Here is an 18,322-nt window from a genome sequence, read left to right as displayed (position 1 = left end):
GGGGGTGTCCTCCACCCAAATGAAGGATTCAAAATTGTAATTCCTATAGTCAAAAGAAGTGCCATCAATATTTATGAACATAAGCTACTCTCTCAAAGCTATAAAGCAGAGAAGAAAATCTCAAAACTTGATGCCATAAAGTATAAACAAATGGAAACTGATTTTGTTTTTAAAAAACAAACTTATTCTACTACTACTATTCTAAAGTAGGGTTGCCAGCTGTGACACAGAAAATGTACTCAGAACACTCCCCTGGGGGCTCTCCGTGTCATGTGTAACAGAGTAGATGGAAGTCTTCACACGCCCAGTTTGGAGAACAGGACAGGAGGACAGGCACGAAAGAAAAGCAATGTAGTGCCGCTACAGTTTCAGTTTAAATATATGCTATATTTTGAATATTTTCACCACTTTACCTTGCTGTCAGACAGAAGCTGTTATATCAATCTCTGCTCTCTTTAAAGCCACCAGACTCCTTTGACAAAAACAGTAACAGGAGTTCCTGCTCTAACACTGCCTCAATTGGTTAGTTAGTTTGCGTTACTGTGTGACTTGAATCTGAAGTAACCCTATGAAATACCAAAATTGCACTAAACCGTGGTGGCTTTGAAGAGAGCATGGATGTGTACAACAGCTTCAGTTTCCTGTTGGAAAGGGCCGCCTGAAAGCAAGGTAAGAGATGAAAATATTAAAAATATAGCAGACACTTGAACTCATAATGATGTTTTTATGTGAGCATTTGTTTTCAGGTGGCTAAAATACATTTAGCTGCTGCCCCCTTTCACAGCTGGACATTGCTTAGCTTCTGTGTCCGTACACCTGTCTGCTTCTCCAAACTACTACAAACATCTACTGTAGGTGACATACTGACTATGGATAACTTCACTTCAAAATGTTGTACTATCCCTTTAAAGGTTTAACTGTCTGCGGTGTATATCATCAGAAACAGTCATTTAGCATAAGGTTTTAAAAAAGCACCAATAGACATTTGTGAATATAATTATTTATTTACTCCAGTCCATGAAATGTACACGTATGTTCTCTCAAGGTATAAAATTTGTCTTAAATAAGCAATTGTTCTATTTCATATTCATGTAAATTCTCATTATTTCATTAAAACCCCTGAAGACTTTAAAACTGGTGACGATCTGACACCACAAACAAACAAAATCATCAAAGAGCACAAAAAAAAAGTTAGTAGAGTTAGCAAAAGCCGTCCAGCAGTTTGCAATTGGACTTTGGGTTGGATGAGTGTGTTGCTCTTCAGTATCAGCTTTATATCAAAAAGAAAGAAAACTCATATCTGAATTGGAAAAGTGAGGCAAGGTAAGCTCTTGTTGTGCAGTTTGTACTGATGATAAATCACTGAGAGGCTTAAAGGCTTGGGTTGTTGCTCTGAGTTGGTAAATACTCCACTTATTGCAGTTCCTCAGGTTATTAGTTTCCGTCGCGGCTGCAGACCTTTGTTGTCATATTGTACTTGCAGTAGGTGTTGCTGGTGTTTTTCAATGCTGATGCCATCATTGCTGAGGTTGCTGTTGCTCTGGAAAATCCCTTTTATTTACACATGCTGATAGATGTCCGGTGCAAAGTCGTCCTGAAAACGGTTCCTTAACGGGAAGGTAGAAGCAATTGCCCACTGAGACAAAGGCAGGTGAGTTTCAGTCTGTGGGTGATCTGTTTTTGGTTTGTTGTCTGGAAGAAGAAGATGATTATAAACCTGAGGCTGGTGAACACAGGGGCTCTGGAGAGAGAGAGAGACACACACAGAGAGATAAAGAGTTATTGTCACAGTTTAGGTTACAGATTTATAGTTTGTTGCCACAGTGAGCACAGGAGACTCTTCTAACGACCTGCTGTTCACTCTATTTGTGCCTCTTTGGGGCCCGTTCCATAAAGCCAGTGGGGTTTAAAGTCTAAGCCTGACTTGAATCACACAGGTTTAACTAGTCAAGATCACTGTGCGCGCACGCAGCTCTTAAGCAGTCGGAGACGTCCAACACGGATCAAATGGAAGAGATAGAGAGAGGGGGGCGTTCACAGCCACCGAATCCATATACTTTTCGGGTGTGGACCATTTTTGTAACATGATGCCAACAATAAAGTGTTTTAAAGAGTTGACATTGTTGGAAAGTTTTTTGACACCTCTCTGTGTCACGGTTTGGAGGACAAGAAGCAGGAGAAGGACTCAGACCTGAACTGTAACAGCCACATCAAAACAATAACAAAGTCAGCCTATCACCTAAAGAATATATCAAGGATTAAAGGACTTATGTGTCAGCAGGACTAAGAAAAACTTGTCCATGCGTTTATCTTCAGCAGGCTGGACTACTGTAACAGTGTCTTTACAGGTCTCCCTCAAAAGTCCATCAGACAGCTGCAGTTCATTCAGAACGCTGCTGCTCCAGTCCTCACTAAGACCAAAGAAGTCGATCATATCACTCCAGTCCTTAGATCTTTACACTGGCTTCCTGTCTGTCAAAGAATTGATTTCAAAATACCTCTGTTGGTTTACAAAGCACTGAATGGTTTCAGTGGGACAGGTCTGCTCTGTGTCCCCAGAGTCAGGACTAAACATGGGACAGGTCTGCTCCGTGTCCCCAGAGTCAGCATTAACATGGGACATGTCTGCTCTGTGTCCCCAGAGTCAGGACTAAACATGGGACAGGTCTGCTCTGTGTCTCCAGAGTCAGGACTAAACATGGGACAGGTCTGCTCTGTGTCTTCCTGGTTGATCCTATCAGGAAGTGCCAAAAACTGCAGTTCTCTGAGTGTCCACTAGGGGCAGGTTTCATAACAGAGCGGTTTCTCATTGCCCCCCATGTTAAACAGGCCGTTTTCACAGCATCATTAAACCTGTTTAAGGTCTGGTACAAAAAACATTCTAGTCTGTATGTTTAGGTCATATCTCCATGACAACACTGAGGGGGGTGAATTTTTTTGTACCATGCTAGTTTTTATTTTATTGGAGGTCCAAGTTTATGAATAATTAGGGGTGTGGCCTCTTGAGTGACAGCTAACCTCTGGCCCTCACTTATTCAGAGGAAATGAGGCGGAGTCAAAGTCTACAAGACAAGACAAGATGGAGACTCCCGTAGGCGAGAACGATTGGATCAAGTTGAGAGACTGGATCCCGACTGAGACGCTACGTCCATTTTTGATAAATACTATGTTTACAACTCATGCAGCTGTTTTACCTTTTTGCCCAACCTTATGGCAGATTGTAACAACATTTATGAAAATGAGAACGTTGTTTCAGGTTAAGGTTAGTATATAAGGTTTAGGTTACAGTTAGGGAATGGATAATGCCCCCTCTTGATGCCCTCATCAAGTACCAACACATGTTTGAGCGTGCGTGTGTTAATGAGCACTCCGGTAAGAGATAAAGTGTGAATATGAATGTGGGGCTCCCTGCAGAGACCTCTGAACAGAACTCCGCCTCCTATCTGCTCCCTCTATTAGAGCTAAATTGACAAGTGAAGCTTGTCTTAATAAAACCCACTTAACAAAAACAATCTACGGAACAAAGTGTCTCTCTGCTGCCTTTCTTCTCTCCCCGCGAACAATAAACATAAAAAAATCGTCCAATTAATGTGGAGAGCCTCCATGCTAGTCATTAGCTTCCCCATTAACCCCTCGACACCTCCTCCCTCCTGCAGCATTAACGAGGGGGGCGGGGCAACAATTACGACCGCTCATCTGCTGAGGCCTTTTGCCTGCACAGAAAACATTTTAATTATGCATAAAACACTCTCACATTGCAGGACAGCAGAAAATATATCAAGTATTATCATTTTCTCCTTACTCCTTATGCTGCACCTCCCCGTTTTCCGCTCAGCTGCACAGTACATTCTGACTTCCATATTCTGAGCAAATGCCAGTTTTATGTCAGAATGACATAAAAACAGTGAGTTCTCCAGACTACTGGGAAGTCCTGTTTTCCAGCAGTCCATGGAGATGTTATCAACTGGTTCTCACATTTTTATTGTGCCATCATGGATCCCTCCATTTTAGTCCCTCCTTTCCATTTGAATACCTTAATACTGTCTCGACATTTATAATCCATTATTGTGTCATTTGAATCCCTCCTCTTTTGCCATGTTCCACATCTGCTTTTTTTCATTTTGAATATTTCTTATGTCATATGACTTTTGAATCTCCTATAGAGCTATTTTAAATCCATTATTGAACTATTTTGAACCCCTTTGTGTGGTTCTCGTGTTGTGTACTGTTATCAAGGCTCCTGTTACGCCTGCTCCTGACTAGGTCTAAGATTTGCACCCTGTCTTAGTAAGAAGAAATGCTAGTTTTCAGGTTCATATTTATATTTTTCGGATCAGCAGCATGAAAAGAGTCCCCACACAGAAAACAAAGCACCAATGGGCTCCTTCCTTTGGGATTGACTTTGGTAATCCACATGAATGGACTTTACTATGTGAGGAGCTGGTACAGGGGACAGTAGATAAGTCTTTAAAACACTCTTTAATAAACTCTGAGTTCACTAACTACATTGTTGCTGCTTTGTTTTCTGTGTAGGGACTCTTCTCCTGCTACTGCAGAGGTTTGCTGTTATTTTGAGCAGGATTAGTGGTAAAAAAGACATATCAACGTTACCCACATTCGGCTGTTAGAGACGCCGAATTTCCCTTTAAGCCAAGATGGTGCAACCGGTGTAAGGATCAGATCAGACTTAACCAAGTTACAACCGACTTAGCTTAAGTAATCCCTGTTGGTGCAACCGGCCCCTGAGCACTGCCACGGTGCTCTTGAGCAAGGCACCAAACCCCCAACTGCTCTGGGCGCATCATCGTGAGGCAGCCCCTTGGCTCTGACATCTCTCCATTTAATGCATGTTGAGGCTATAGGTCCTGTTTGTGTGTATTCTGAGCCTGTGTGTTTTAAAAAATAGATTTTCCCCTTGCAGGACTGAGTGTGTTTGGGTGTTTTCTTTCTTCCAATCTTATTATTGCATTGCGCCGTTTTTATTCCGTCCTTAAAGGTTGAATCTGGAGAATGAGCAGAACACAGCTAGCTAGTGTCTCAAGATCGTAGTTGCAACAACAAAAAATAACTCCAGCAGTCGGGTTGCCAGGTTTGTTGTAGAGTGTGTCAGTGATCAGCCTGCTCCATGTCAGTGATGAATCAAACAGGGGAACCACTCGTTTAGACTAATCAATTATTTTTGACAACAGTATTTAACGTTAGTCTTCAGATAAAGTCTTTCTGTGAGTGCTGTGGAATCCATTAGCTAGCTCTCAACTCAAAACAGACAAACCTGGCAACCTGCAAAGCCCAACGCTATTGGCTGCTACAATGGAAACAGCACGGGACAGAAAGTCATTGTCAAACCTGTCAAAATGTTTTAAAATATTAATACAGACTAAATATATTTTTTTTATGCTAAAGCAATGCTTTCATTCTGTACCGCTCAATCTTTTATAAAGATTCTACATTCTCTACCTTTAAGTCCTTCCCATTTGTCACCATTTTCAGTACCTTATTGAATGCCTCCTTTCCATTCTGAATCCGTTATTGTGCCATTTTAGTCCCGCTCACTTAGAATCCCTTCTTTCAGTTTTGAATATTTCATTGTGCGATTTGAATCCCTTCTGTGTTAACATTTTGATTATCTCATGCTTTCCACTGTGAATCCCTCAGTCTTCCACTTGGAGAATGCAGATGTTGCTTAATCCATCAAACAGACTGAAAACTCTTTGTTTCACTGCTTTCGTGTTACATTGTTTTACTGTGTCTGAATGAGTTCCTCCTTCAGTGTTTCAGCATTACCATGTTTCAGTCTGATAATCCTCAGCTCAGTCTTAATTACTCCCTAATAATTAGAAAATCCTGATAATCTGCTGCTTAATCGAGGCAATTCAGCTGACTGACAGCACACACACACACACACACACACACACACACACACACACACACACACACACACACACACACACACACACACACACACACACACACACACACACACACACACACACACACACACACACACACACACACACACACACACACACACACACACACACACACACACACTCAGCAGTTATCAGCCTTGTGAATGACTTTGAAGTAGATAATTCTCTGTCTCAACATCCTCTAATTACCAGCAACTGAAAAATGCTGCAGGAGTCTGAATCAGCTCCTCTGGAAATTACAAGATACACAGCTAATAATCACACACACACACAGGCTAGTGTGTGTGTGTCCGTATCAAATGGTCGCAGTCTTTTCTCAGTCAGCAGTGTGAATCTTTAGTCTCGATCAGATAAAAACATCAGTCTGCACATTTAAAGGAACAGTGCAACATTAGGTGAAATCTTTCTTCCTTGTAGTCCACAGTCAAAGAAGGGATGAGAAGAAGAGAGTCAGGTGAGAAGATCCCTGTGTGTGACCTAAACATATAAATCAGAAGATTGGTGGGGAAGGTGGAGGCTTTAGAACTGAGCCTGTTATTTATCTTTTTTCTTTAGCGCTCGTATTCAGGTATTTAACCACAGAATGTCACGGGGGGCACCATACAGCAAACCCATTATTATGTCTTAATTATGTGTTATATTAAAATAAGAAACTCCCCTAAACAATAACGGAAATACAGTTTACAGCTGGGCTTACAGCTCTAACATATGGCTCTGGTAAAGTTGTATTTGCCAGCAAAATTCCACTGTTAGCCAGCTAACATGCTAAAGTTTAGAAAATTTAATTTTCACCATCTTTGTTGAGTGTGTTACATTTGCTAATTAGCACAAAAAGTATCAGTGAAACAAAAATCCTGACCTGATGATGGCGCTATATCTGTCTAGAAAAGTCACTGAAATCAGAGGGATTTATTCTCTGGGGACCTTTAATGTCTGAACAAAGTGTCACGGCCATACAACCAGTAGTTGTTTCAAAATTTAAGTGGTGGACCGATAGTCATGTTGGTTCAATCATGGGCCGAAGCTCCACGGTGCTTCATTTGCTCTACTGTGCCATCAAGTGGACAATACATGTAGAACAGACTCAGGAGTGATTAGAATGACACCATGGCTTTGGTGTGTGAAGCTTTGGATTGAATTGTGATTAAATGATAACGCCAGTAATGTAGTGGGGTTTTTTTCTGAATGATGGCAGGGACAGAGGGGAAAGTTGTCACAAATTGGGGAAAGGTTTGTTACGTGAATGTGCCTCAGTTAGAAGGGACATTTTATCCACAGTGCTGGGCTTCTGGCGGTTTCTTTTTTTGAGAGGATTTCACCTGCTTTAGAAATCACCCTTTCACAGGGCACAGATGAAGCTTCGGTACAGAGAAAAGTAACAGTGAGTCTATACGAGTTGGGATATACGTTGTGTCTCGTTACCCCGTTATATTTCGAATCGCACGGCGAACCTGCGAACCGTTTCCGAATCAGTCACGTGGTACGGCCAGCTCGCAAGGCTTCGGTCGTCACCATATATGTCACTGACACAATCTTCGGTACGCACTTCTCAAAAATCTTCCTTGATTACTCGACACGCTTCGAAGCCTTAACACAGAAGGACACATCACTATGAACCAACCAACCAACACTGCCAGTCCTAAAGCCGTGCTGCTGACAGCACTAAAAATTAGGAGACATGACGAGACATGACGAGTGGGCGGGTTCCAGGCCCTGATTGGGTTATTGTGTGCCAGTCAAATCTGAGTAGTAGTACATCTACTTACGTGCAATGTTGAGATACTTGATCATGACTTGATTTTGTCTTTTCACATACAGTACCATTCAAGTGAATGAGAAAGTGTGTCCAAGCTTTTGACTGGTACTGTATATTAGTATCAGCAAATATGCTGGCCGATAAATTACAGGAAACACTGTGGAACGTTTTGTTTGAAGTCATGTAGAAGTGATATGACAATATATAGTCAAAACAATATAAAAATGTCATATGTATTTGTCTGTATTGTTTTTATTGCGTTATGGCAACTTTTACTTCAATTCGACAGCGCTTTCCATTCTGATCCTTGCACGTTTTGTTCTTTTTACACTGAAGTTCTTAAAAAAATGAGAAAATACTTTTCATTTGTCTTGATTACACAGAACATTATCACTATTTATTTATTGAATTACAAGAAAACATGCTATATAGTGATATATATCGTTATCCAGATATCAAATTAACTTAGTGAGGATTGAAGATTTTTATTTTGTCCACCTGAGATCATTTTTGAACTGTTAAATGCACCACTCACTGCGTGTCTTGGTTACAATTCTAAAATAACCAAATGAAATGGATCCTCATCAAATGTCAACAATGTTTGTTTATGCCTTGTAAAAGCAGGACTTTTACGAGTACTGAAGTAATTTATTCACCACTGTGATACTGCTACTTGAGTAAAGGGTCTGAACGCTTCTACAACTGAATTTGAAAACTTCTCAACAAACGAATGGCATTAGACTCGTTTCCCCAGCTTGTTTTCTTTCTGCAGCGTAGATGCAGCACTGGTGTGTGACGGCTGCCTATTGTACCATGTTTCCAAGAAAGAGCATAACATGAAGATTTGAAGAGGAGAAAAATAACCAATTCAGCCATAAAACCAACATAAATAAATTAGCAAGAAGCAGCAACAAGAGTCACAGCAGCAGAAAACAAACTGAACAGTCTGAGGTTTCTGCTAAGATTTAAAATGGTTGTTTCAACAGCTAGAAAGCAGCCCAGGAGACACACACACACACACACCCACCCACGTACACACACACACACAAACACTGTCTGGTCGCTGCCCTCTCTCTGGTCCAGCTATAAAAAGCTATTAGTAATCACTCCTCGACTCTCAGCGGCTCTTTTCGTCCAAACGACTTCTATCCAGCCAATCTGCATAAATCTGCATTAATGGATGATTCTCCCTCCACAGAAAACAAATGTGCTTTAAAAAACGCCTCCTTATCTGTCGGCTTTTAGAGGAAACATTCGAGAGCAGACACACACACCATCCATCTGACCACACACAGATGCATGAACACACACACACACACACCATCCATCTGACCACACACACACACACACAACACACACATGCATGCACACACATGCAGCTTCTAATAACAACAGATATATATCATGACAGGTTTATCACTACAGCAAAACTGTACAGGAAACAGGAAATAGAACATTGTGTGTAGGATTTGACAATTAGGTACTGACTTAACTATTCTTATGGTGTGTTCAGGAAAGTGTAATGTTTCCAAAGGATGGCGCTAAAGCCGTCATTCCAAAGTGCTGGCCGTGGCTCGCTGGTGGGTCGTGAAGAAACTGCAGACGGGCCGCAAGAGGTCATTTACAGTGATGGGAATAACGGCGTTACTTTTTACAGTAATGAGTAATCTAACGATTACTTTTCCCAGTTTCTGCCAGAATATGCAGCGCGTTACTTTAATTATTATCTAATTGAAGCTGTCAAACCAACTAGATCTCTGTTCTTCCTTGGTGAGGGGGGGGGGGGAACCGCATAAATGATGACGATTGGTGAGGTAGGGTAACATTTCATGGTAAGCCAATCAGAGGTAGAGTTCGGCGGGGCACAAAATCAAAAGCATGCACAGTTGCACACACAACGACAAAAGTGTCTGCTTCTCCGTTGTTGATGTATTTGAGTGGGAGAGTTACAGAGCCACCTACAGGCCTGGCATGTGTACTACAGCAGTTTGGCTCGGTTTCTCTGGTGTGGACGCAGATATTTCTTGAGCGGAGGCCGTGTGGACAGAAAACTTTCTAAGAACCGGGGGTGGGGAAACCCCTATCGTTTTTGTACGATCTGTTTTTTCGTGTGGATGAGGCCTGAGTCAACGAGGAACCACAGGAATAACGAGAACAGGGGATCCCAAAGTAGCCTTCTTGAACTGGAAGTAGAGCCATTACTTTTCTTCACATGAAATTAGAGGAACGGATGTATACCTGAAATGCACATTATGAGCTGTAATGTCCGTGCTTCTGCACGTCCGATTTTAATGCAATTCCAGTGCAGCTTTGTCACTCTTGATATAATAAATATCAGAAGTTCCAAAACATTTATTGTGTTATTTGTATTGATGCACTTTATAAACATAGTTATTATAATATCTAGAATAAAACATGAAATTTGAAGACTAGTCTCACTCTGTCCCACAGCAACATTAAAATAGTTTAGTTTTCTGTTCACCGTCTCTGTGAATAAGTGTCCATTTCATTATAATATTTAGATTTATCATAAATAATTCAACATGCACATGTATTTTAAGTTCTGTTAAAGAGGGAAGGAGGTGGGGTCTAAACTCTTTGACACATTTGAGCATTTAAAAATGTACTTGAAAAGTAACGCAACAGTTACTTTTCATAGAAACCAGTTACTATTATAATTTGTAACTCAATAACTAATTCAGTTACTTTTTGGGAGAAGTAACTAGTAACTGTAACTACCGTATTTTCCGCACTATAAGTTGCACCTAAAAACTTTCACATTTCTCAAAAGCCGACAGTGCGCCTTATAATCCGGTGCTCCTTATATATGGACCAATATTGAGCCACAACAGGTCTTCAACTACGATGAGCAGCCGCCGACTCTATTTTCCCCCGTAGAAGAAGTAACGCGCGGTGCATGTTGAGATATATGACTGCGCGCAGCGTGCCGTTTCATTTCCATGTGTGTGTTTGTGTAAAGAGCCCAAAATGGCTCCTATTAAGAGCGAGATGGCTACAGTTGGAGGACGAACTCGAACAGTGGGTTGTTGAACAGAGAGCAGCAAGAAGTGTCAGTACAATCACTATTGGACTGAAGGCAACAGCGCTAGCACGCAAACTTAACATCAATGAATTTATAGGCGGTCCTTAACGTAACCCCAGCCTCGACTGTAGCGTCTTTTCTATGCGCCTTATAATGCGGTGCGCCTTATATATGAAAAAAGTTTCAAAATAAGACATTCATTGAAGGTGCGCCTTATAGTGTGGAAAATACGGTAATTACTTTTTTAAAGTAATGTGCCCAACACTGTTCATTTATAGTAAATAATAAAACGTTTCAGTTTTGTTAATAAGTCTGAATTTACCATAAATATTTATGATTCAATATGTACATTTAAAAAAAAAAGAATCAGAACGAATAAAACAAAGCCAGGTGTTAGGTTCATTGATGACTCTAAATCACCCGTAGGTGTGAATGGTTGTCTGTCTCTGTTTGTCTCTATGTGACCTTTGTTAGACTGGCGTCCTGTCCAAGGTGGACTCCACCTCACGCCCGATGTCAGCTGGGATCGGCATGCATCATAATGAAATTGGTTTTGCTGACTTCCAAGTGTAAGATACTTTCAGGTGCACAACAGCACACAAACATAAACCTAAGATGAGGCTATCATTGGAGGATCAGGGCTTGGAGACCTGCATTCAACTTAAAATGTCAGACAGCGAATATGACGACGAGGGGGGAGGAGCTCCAACGAGAAGCAATTACACCTCCTATTTGTCAGTTTGAGCCTGGGGCTGTACTGTATATTCATTCTAAAACACTGTTTCAAAACAAAAACAATCTCCATCCACACAAGCATTTTTGCTATGTACCAGAAATAATCTCTATCTGTATGCACACGCCTGAAAACACACATCACACGACCATTCACGGACACTGGGCGTGTGTGCCCATATTAATAAGCTGGATGTACAATAAAGGAAAGAAAAAAATCCTTAAGAAGAAGAACAGCAATAATGAAAACACAACACAGATTTATATGTTTGGACCGACGACGCGGTGGAACTGATCTTGAAAGTAACACGAGTGTAAGGAGGTAACCGCGGTGGGAAACAGACTGGGATATGTTGCAAAGCAAATACAGCGACACATAGAGAGAGCGGTACCAAGAGAATTATCCATCACAGGAGGAAGCCAAGACAATGAGAAAGGAGCACCACACAAGAAGGATGAAATCACTAAAGGTATGTCAGGCTACCTCACTGATAAAACTGACTGACGTGAAAGTGTGCGTCAAAATGGGCCCAGCAGTGTTTCCAAAAGCCTCCGTTTTAGGGGCTCAGAGACATCGGAGTACTGTGGACGGCAGGCAAAGAAACTAAGTAGTGTGGACGCAGCCTCAGGAGGACTAAGAGGCAATCAGAGCGGGACAATATAATATTATATTCGGTAAAACCGGAGTTCTCATACCCTGTTTGACAGCCCTAGATAATTCCATCAGTACCCTGATTATTAGTGCATGTAAACAGCCTTAACGGGTTACTATCAGGTTTTGCATCTGAGCATGCTCCGTGGGTTAGAACTCCTCTCCTCCTCTCCTTTTGACCCGGACATAGAATCAACCAGGAAGCAACGGCGCCGAATACAAGGTGAAAAAAACAACAACAGAGCGTTACCTTTAAACTGAGGGAGGACTTCACCATGGCAACTAGCATCACTACCAAGAAGACCCGTTTCTGTTAAATTTCTGTCCAAAAGTCGGTCGTTTCCCCGCGCTTGTGATTTTGACAAAGGTGAACCGGAAAAAAAACTGTATTCAGTCCAGCTGTATGATGGCGGAGCGCCACCTACTGTACCGGAAGAAGAGTTACTCCGTCATTTACCCATTCAACCTCCTTTCATGTATACGAGGGGAACTTCAATAATGCGATTATTCCCTCAACCTGGGAAAGGCCATTTTCGGTTACTGATGTGCATGTAAACGCACTGCTGCCATGAATAGGACATGCTGCAGTTGCTGGAGGAGTCTGTGCGAGGCAGTGGACGAACCTACATTTGTGATACCCCACCCTAATTTCAGCTTTCTCTTGTGAGTACACTGTAAGGTTGGCAAAGTTGTTCAGCCCTCCTAGCTCCGATGTTTTGGTCAGAAACGTGGTTTGGTTCTTGGAGCAGCTTTTGTCCAATTAGAAAAGCCTCTGATCTTTTCAGACTGGAAGCAAGTCTCTGGTCTTTTGTGTGGCCCTGTTGCCACGGCGATTCGGACCTGGCTAAACACCTGGGAAACAGAAGGATGATGGATGGATGTGTGAACTTCTCAAAGTAAATGTTTTTTAATTTGGTTTTGTTTACGGCTCTGCAGAGTGAAATCTAACCAATGACCAAACAAACTGTAATATAACACACACACACATTACTTTAACCATTAACACACATTCCTACAACAGGCCCAAAGCCCATCAATCACTCACACACAGACACACACAAAGTCTGCTGCATGGCTGAGTTTCAATCAGATGCCGCGCATCAGTATTCACAACAGGTCTCCACACACACACACACACACACACACACACACACACACACACACACACACACACACACACACACACACACACACACACACACACACACACACACACACACACACACACACACACACACACACACACACACACACACACACACACACACACACACACACACACACACACACACACACACACACACACACACACACACACACACACACACACACACACACACACACACACACACACACACACACACACACACACACACACACACACACACACACACACACACAGACACACAGAGCAGATTGGTTCTGGTTCTGCTTCTGCATCGTTCGAGACATTTAAAGCTTTGTTCTGTAACTTTCTTTGCTTTTAAACTGCAGCCCGGTCATTCAGATCCTGTCGGTCAAATCTTTGTAGTAATACTTAAGTATTACTAAGTGACTCATTTAGTAGTTCTGTATTTAATTGGCTGTACTCAACATATAGAACATTAATACAAACAGTTCTTTTCTATGTGCAGATACAATGGAGTAATGGCATGGAGAAGAATGAATTAATGAAGTCCCTCTCCCTCTGCGTGTGTTGGAATCTGAGTGTTCTTTAGTTGGTCAGTCCAGCTGCCTGTGCATGTTAGTGCATGTTAGTGCATGTTAGTGCATGTAGCTGTGAAACAACATTGTTATTTCATATGTTAGGAGACTGGCTGTGAGAGCCGTGTGGAGGCAATCCTGGCCCACATTTATTCAGTGTTTCAAGTACTGCTCCTTTAAGCAGTTCAGTAGTTCTGTACCTTTGTAGTTCAGTACTGTTGTAGTTCAGCACTGTTGCAGTTCAGTAGTTCTGTACCTTTGTAGTTCAGTACTGTTGTAGTTCAGTACTGTTGTAGTTCAGCACTGTTGTAGTTCAGCACTGTTGTAGTTCAGTAGTTCTGTACCTTTGTAGTTCAGTACTGTTGTAGTTCAGTACTTTTGTAGTTCTGTACTTTTGTAGTTCAGTAGTTCTGTACCTTTGTAGTTCAGTACTTTTGTAGTCCTGTACTTTTGTAGTTCAGTAGTTCTGTACTTTTCTAGTGAATAATAACAGTTTTTGTGCTTTACCTGTCTGTCTTCAGGCTGTCTTCCCCTCCAAAAGTTCACGGGTGTTTTCGGCGGCCCGCGCCAAACCGTCAGCCATGAGTGCCTCCTCCAGACTTCTCCTGGCCTGGAACACTTTCAACTCCTGCTCCCTGCCCCACGCACACACACACGCACGCACGCACAGACACACACACACAAACGCATGCACGCACACATACACACATACACGGGGGAATAATATGTAATATTCTAATTATTAATCTCATATATGTAATGAATAAGGAAGTTGAATGAATTTAATAAAAAGCATTAAGTGTAATTCCGGTGTAAAATCATCCAATTTTCTTTTCATCCCATTGACGTTGCTAACACCAATTAGCTCAAGGCATCACTGGGCTCCTTCCTTTGGGATTGACTTTGGTAATCCACTTGAATGGACTTTACTATGAGAGGAGCTGGTACAGGGGCCAGTAGGTAAGTCTTTAAAACACTCTTTTAATAAACTCTGGGTTCACTAACTACGTTGTTGGTGCTTTGTTTTCTGTGTAGGGACTCTTCTCATGCTGCTGCAGATGTTTGCTGTTATTTGCGCAGTATTAGTGGTTAAAAAAGGCTGTCCAACTGTTAGCGACTGTTAGCGACTCTCTGGGATTTCTCTGTTAAAAACTGTCTCGATGGCTTATTTGATGAATGTATTCGCCAAAAAAGACCATTTTGCGCCAGAATTTTAACTTTATGTGTATTTTTGGGTGAAACTTCTCACACATCTTCAGATCTAACAGTCAGCACAGTTTCAGGATTAATGTCACCGGTTCAGTAGCCGACCAAATGTCTCCCCTCCTGTTCCTGGGTTATGAAACATTATGATGTTGCAGTGAAGTTGACCTTTTGGATGTAAAATGAAATATGTCTTTAGTGATGTCACAGTGACCTTTGACCTTCAAAATCTAATACGTTCCTCCTTGAGTCCAAGTGGACGGACGACCTGTAAACATAATGCCTCGGGCCACAGCTGTCGCCAGCTCGGAGGCAGGAAAACACAAACTCCGACAATGACTCTTTTTTTTATGTAGTTGTAATTACTTTGAATGAAAGTCTAAATCAAAATCTATACAGCCTTTAAAATGTAAAGATTATTCTGAGGTGGTACTGGAGGAGAGTTCGGCCTCTGGGGAGCAGGAATCAGATCAGGCACTTTCATGGCGATCCATCCAGTCGTCTTTGAGAGACACGTGGACATGACTGTTAACATGCTTTACTGTTGGCCTGGGGCTTCTTTTTCTTTTTTTTTTGCCTCGGAGCTGCCGGTAGCTGTGGCCAGAGGCATTTTTACTATATTACCCTTTCCTCTACGCTAAGGCTGGATCATGTGGACATGATTTTCCCAGTTTGCTGTAGAAAAACTTGACTGTAGTGGGGAATTCAGACAGCTTCCTCCTCTCAGTTCACATCAGGTTCTTTAAAGTAGACGGATGCGTTTGTTTCTCTCCGCCGCCTTTTGTCAAAATCAACAAAAGGCATACAGAGAAGAGCTCCATCTCAGACTGAATCTGGATTAATAAACAGCCAGGGATACTAGACATGGTCACACAGTACAATGACATTTGCTTCTGTTAAAGACGGGAAAACAGAAAGAGAAAAGGAAACATTTTTAAAGATAAGTGATGAGAAATGAATTCAGTTAATGAGGGTTATTAAAAACAAAATGAAAGATTGTAGGAATGCTAAGAGATAAAACAACAAGAAGTGACAAAAGCTAAATGAAAAAAGAAAAAAGAGAATAAATTGAAGAAAATAAGAGATGAGAGGCAGAGGGAGAGAGAGAGAGAGAGAGAGGGAGACAGAGAGACAGAGAGACGCATAAGTGATGTATAGGAGAAGAAAAGAGGAAGAGGAGGAGGAATGAGAGCGATTTAGGATGACAAGCACATTCAACTGAAGAGAGAGGAGGGAAGAGGGAGAGAATTGGAAATTAATGGAGGGGAGAGATAAGAAAAGAGGAGGGAGGAAAGGAGGGAGGGAGGAGATATCAGAGGAGACACGGGGATAGGAGGAGGGGATGAAATGGAAAGAGAGAGAAGGATGGTGATGGAAAAACAAAGGAAGGAAAAAAGACAAGAATGCTTTACTGGAAGAATGGAGCGATGAGAGAGGGGTGGGAAAAGATGAGGATGCAGGGAAGACGGAAGGAAATATTAAAGGAAGAGAGGAGAAATGAAAGGAGTTAATGAAAGAAAGGAGGAAAGGAAATAAGAGGAGGTATAAAGGGGAAAATAAATGACTGAAGAGAGGATGGGCGGAAGATGGAAGACGGATGGGAGGAAATAAAGTATGGAAAAGAGAAAGGACTGAATGATACAGGAAAAAGATAAGGAAGGAAATGATGGGAAAGAGGGAAATGGGAATAGGAGAGGAAAGGAAGAGCAGAATAAAAAAAGGACATGTGAAAGGATGATGAGAATGACGGAAGGAAGCGGCGGAAGGAGTCAAAAGAGGGGAAAGGTAAGGAGGGAGAGAGGAAAAAGGAGGGAAAGAAGAAGGGAGAAAGAGAGGGAGGATGAAGTGATGTATTCCAGTGATTCTGCTGTAATGGCTTCGGCCAGCTGTTCTCTGCTGCTTTCTACTGGACACACACACACACGCACAGTCAGTGTGTGTGTGTGTGTGTATGTGTGTGTGTGTGTGTGTGTGTGTGTGTGTCCACAGTGCCCCCTCCTGTCAGGTTGCAGTTACTGTCTGTGGTTTACAGGGACTCTGATCTGAAGAATGATCTTCTTATTCTTATCCTTTTTCTTTTTTAAATGTATTTCAGCATGTTTTTATTTGCTTTGACTATATAATTGTCAAAACAGGGTGAGAAATAAATATATAAATACATATATACCCTCCCGCAGGTCCCATGGCTGCCAATAAAACTGAAATTGGAAAAAGAAAGAATGAAACTTGACAGTCAGACTCCTCCAGCTGACCAAAGAAATAAACCTCCATCAATCATTCATCACTTTTAGCTGGACTTCCTCCCTTCAAGCAGCCTTTGGTTTCAGTTCCTATCAAACTTGCAGCAGAGAGTGCATCCATCACAGTCAATATTTTAGTCAGTTGCTGTTCAGCATGTAAAACTAAACTAGACACGGGCCAGGGCTGTAAAGTGGTGGAGCGTTCTCTACTATCTATCTATGTAAGCAACATTGACTGCACTAAACTCCCCGGTCAGGCATAGTTAGGGCAGCCTATAGCACTGTCTGGTCCCGTCTGGGTCCTTAGCTGTGTGGCAGCATGGATGTATTATTAGACCTGGGGCTGGTTTCGCAAAGATGAACTTTGACTTTGGCTTAGAACTTACTGTCAGACTTCAAACAGACGTCTAAATTTAGCTGAATAAAACGGCTCTTAGCCACAGTTAGCCTGAGTGGCTAACTTTTTAGGCTTCAAATAGTCAAAAATGCGCTAATCTAGCAGAAAGAAGAAGAAGAAGAAGAAGATTTATTAACCCCACAAGGGAAATTCATTTTTTTCACTCTGTTATTATTATTTTTCAGGTTACACACACAGAGGCCCAAAATACACACACGCAAAAACAGGACCTATATACATTAATATGCAATTAATGGAGGGATGTCAGAGCGAGGGGGCTGCAAAAGGGGTGGGGCCTCGAGCAGTTGGGGGTTCGGTGCCCAACAGCACCTCGGCAGTGCCCAGGAGATGAACTGGCACCTCTCCAGCCACCAGTCCACACTCCTTTCATGGTCCACACAGGGACTGTCCAGTTTACAGCCGAGTGACTGAGCTACTGCCGCTACTGATCTTTGTGAAACCGGCAGCACAATCAGTCTTTTCAGCCAATATATGGCATACTAGTACGAATGCACTATACACTCAAAACAGTGATCATAAGTACAGGAGTGTGCTACCTGAGCATATGTCTACGCCTATGTCATTTGACACATTGTATACTGTACTCACACCACACTGGTACACTTTACCTCATACTGATTCCTGTCACACTAAATGAAATCAAT

The 18,322-nt window shown here is 41.9% G+C and overlaps 1 protein-coding gene across 1 annotated transcript in view; it reads right to left on the bottom strand.

Moving 5' to 3' along the window:
* Window positions 1-1,089: 1,089 nt before the first annotated feature.
* mbd2 (methyl-CpG binding domain protein 2) overlaps window positions 1,090-18,322 on the bottom strand; it is a 38,334-nt gene continuing 21,101 nt past the window's right edge. The window contains exons 6-7 of the mRNA XM_083929319.1: window positions 14,325-14,452; window positions 1,090-1,741 (exon numbers count right to left, since the gene is read on the bottom strand). Of these exons, the coding sequence (XP_083785445.1) occupies window positions 14,335-14,452 (118 nt within the window). The 3' untranslated portion in view covers window positions 1,090-1,741; window positions 14,325-14,334. The remainder of the gene's footprint in view (window positions 1,742-14,324; window positions 14,453-18,322) is intronic.

This window comes from Echiichthys vipera (genome assembly GCF_963691815.1).
Source record: "Echiichthys vipera genome assembly, chromosome: 16".
Taxonomy (NCBI): domain Eukaryota; kingdom Metazoa; phylum Chordata; class Actinopteri; order Perciformes; family Trachinidae; genus Echiichthys; species Echiichthys vipera.
Note: the sequence above shows the minus strand (reverse complement) of the source record. Positions and strands in the feature narration are given on the sequence as shown.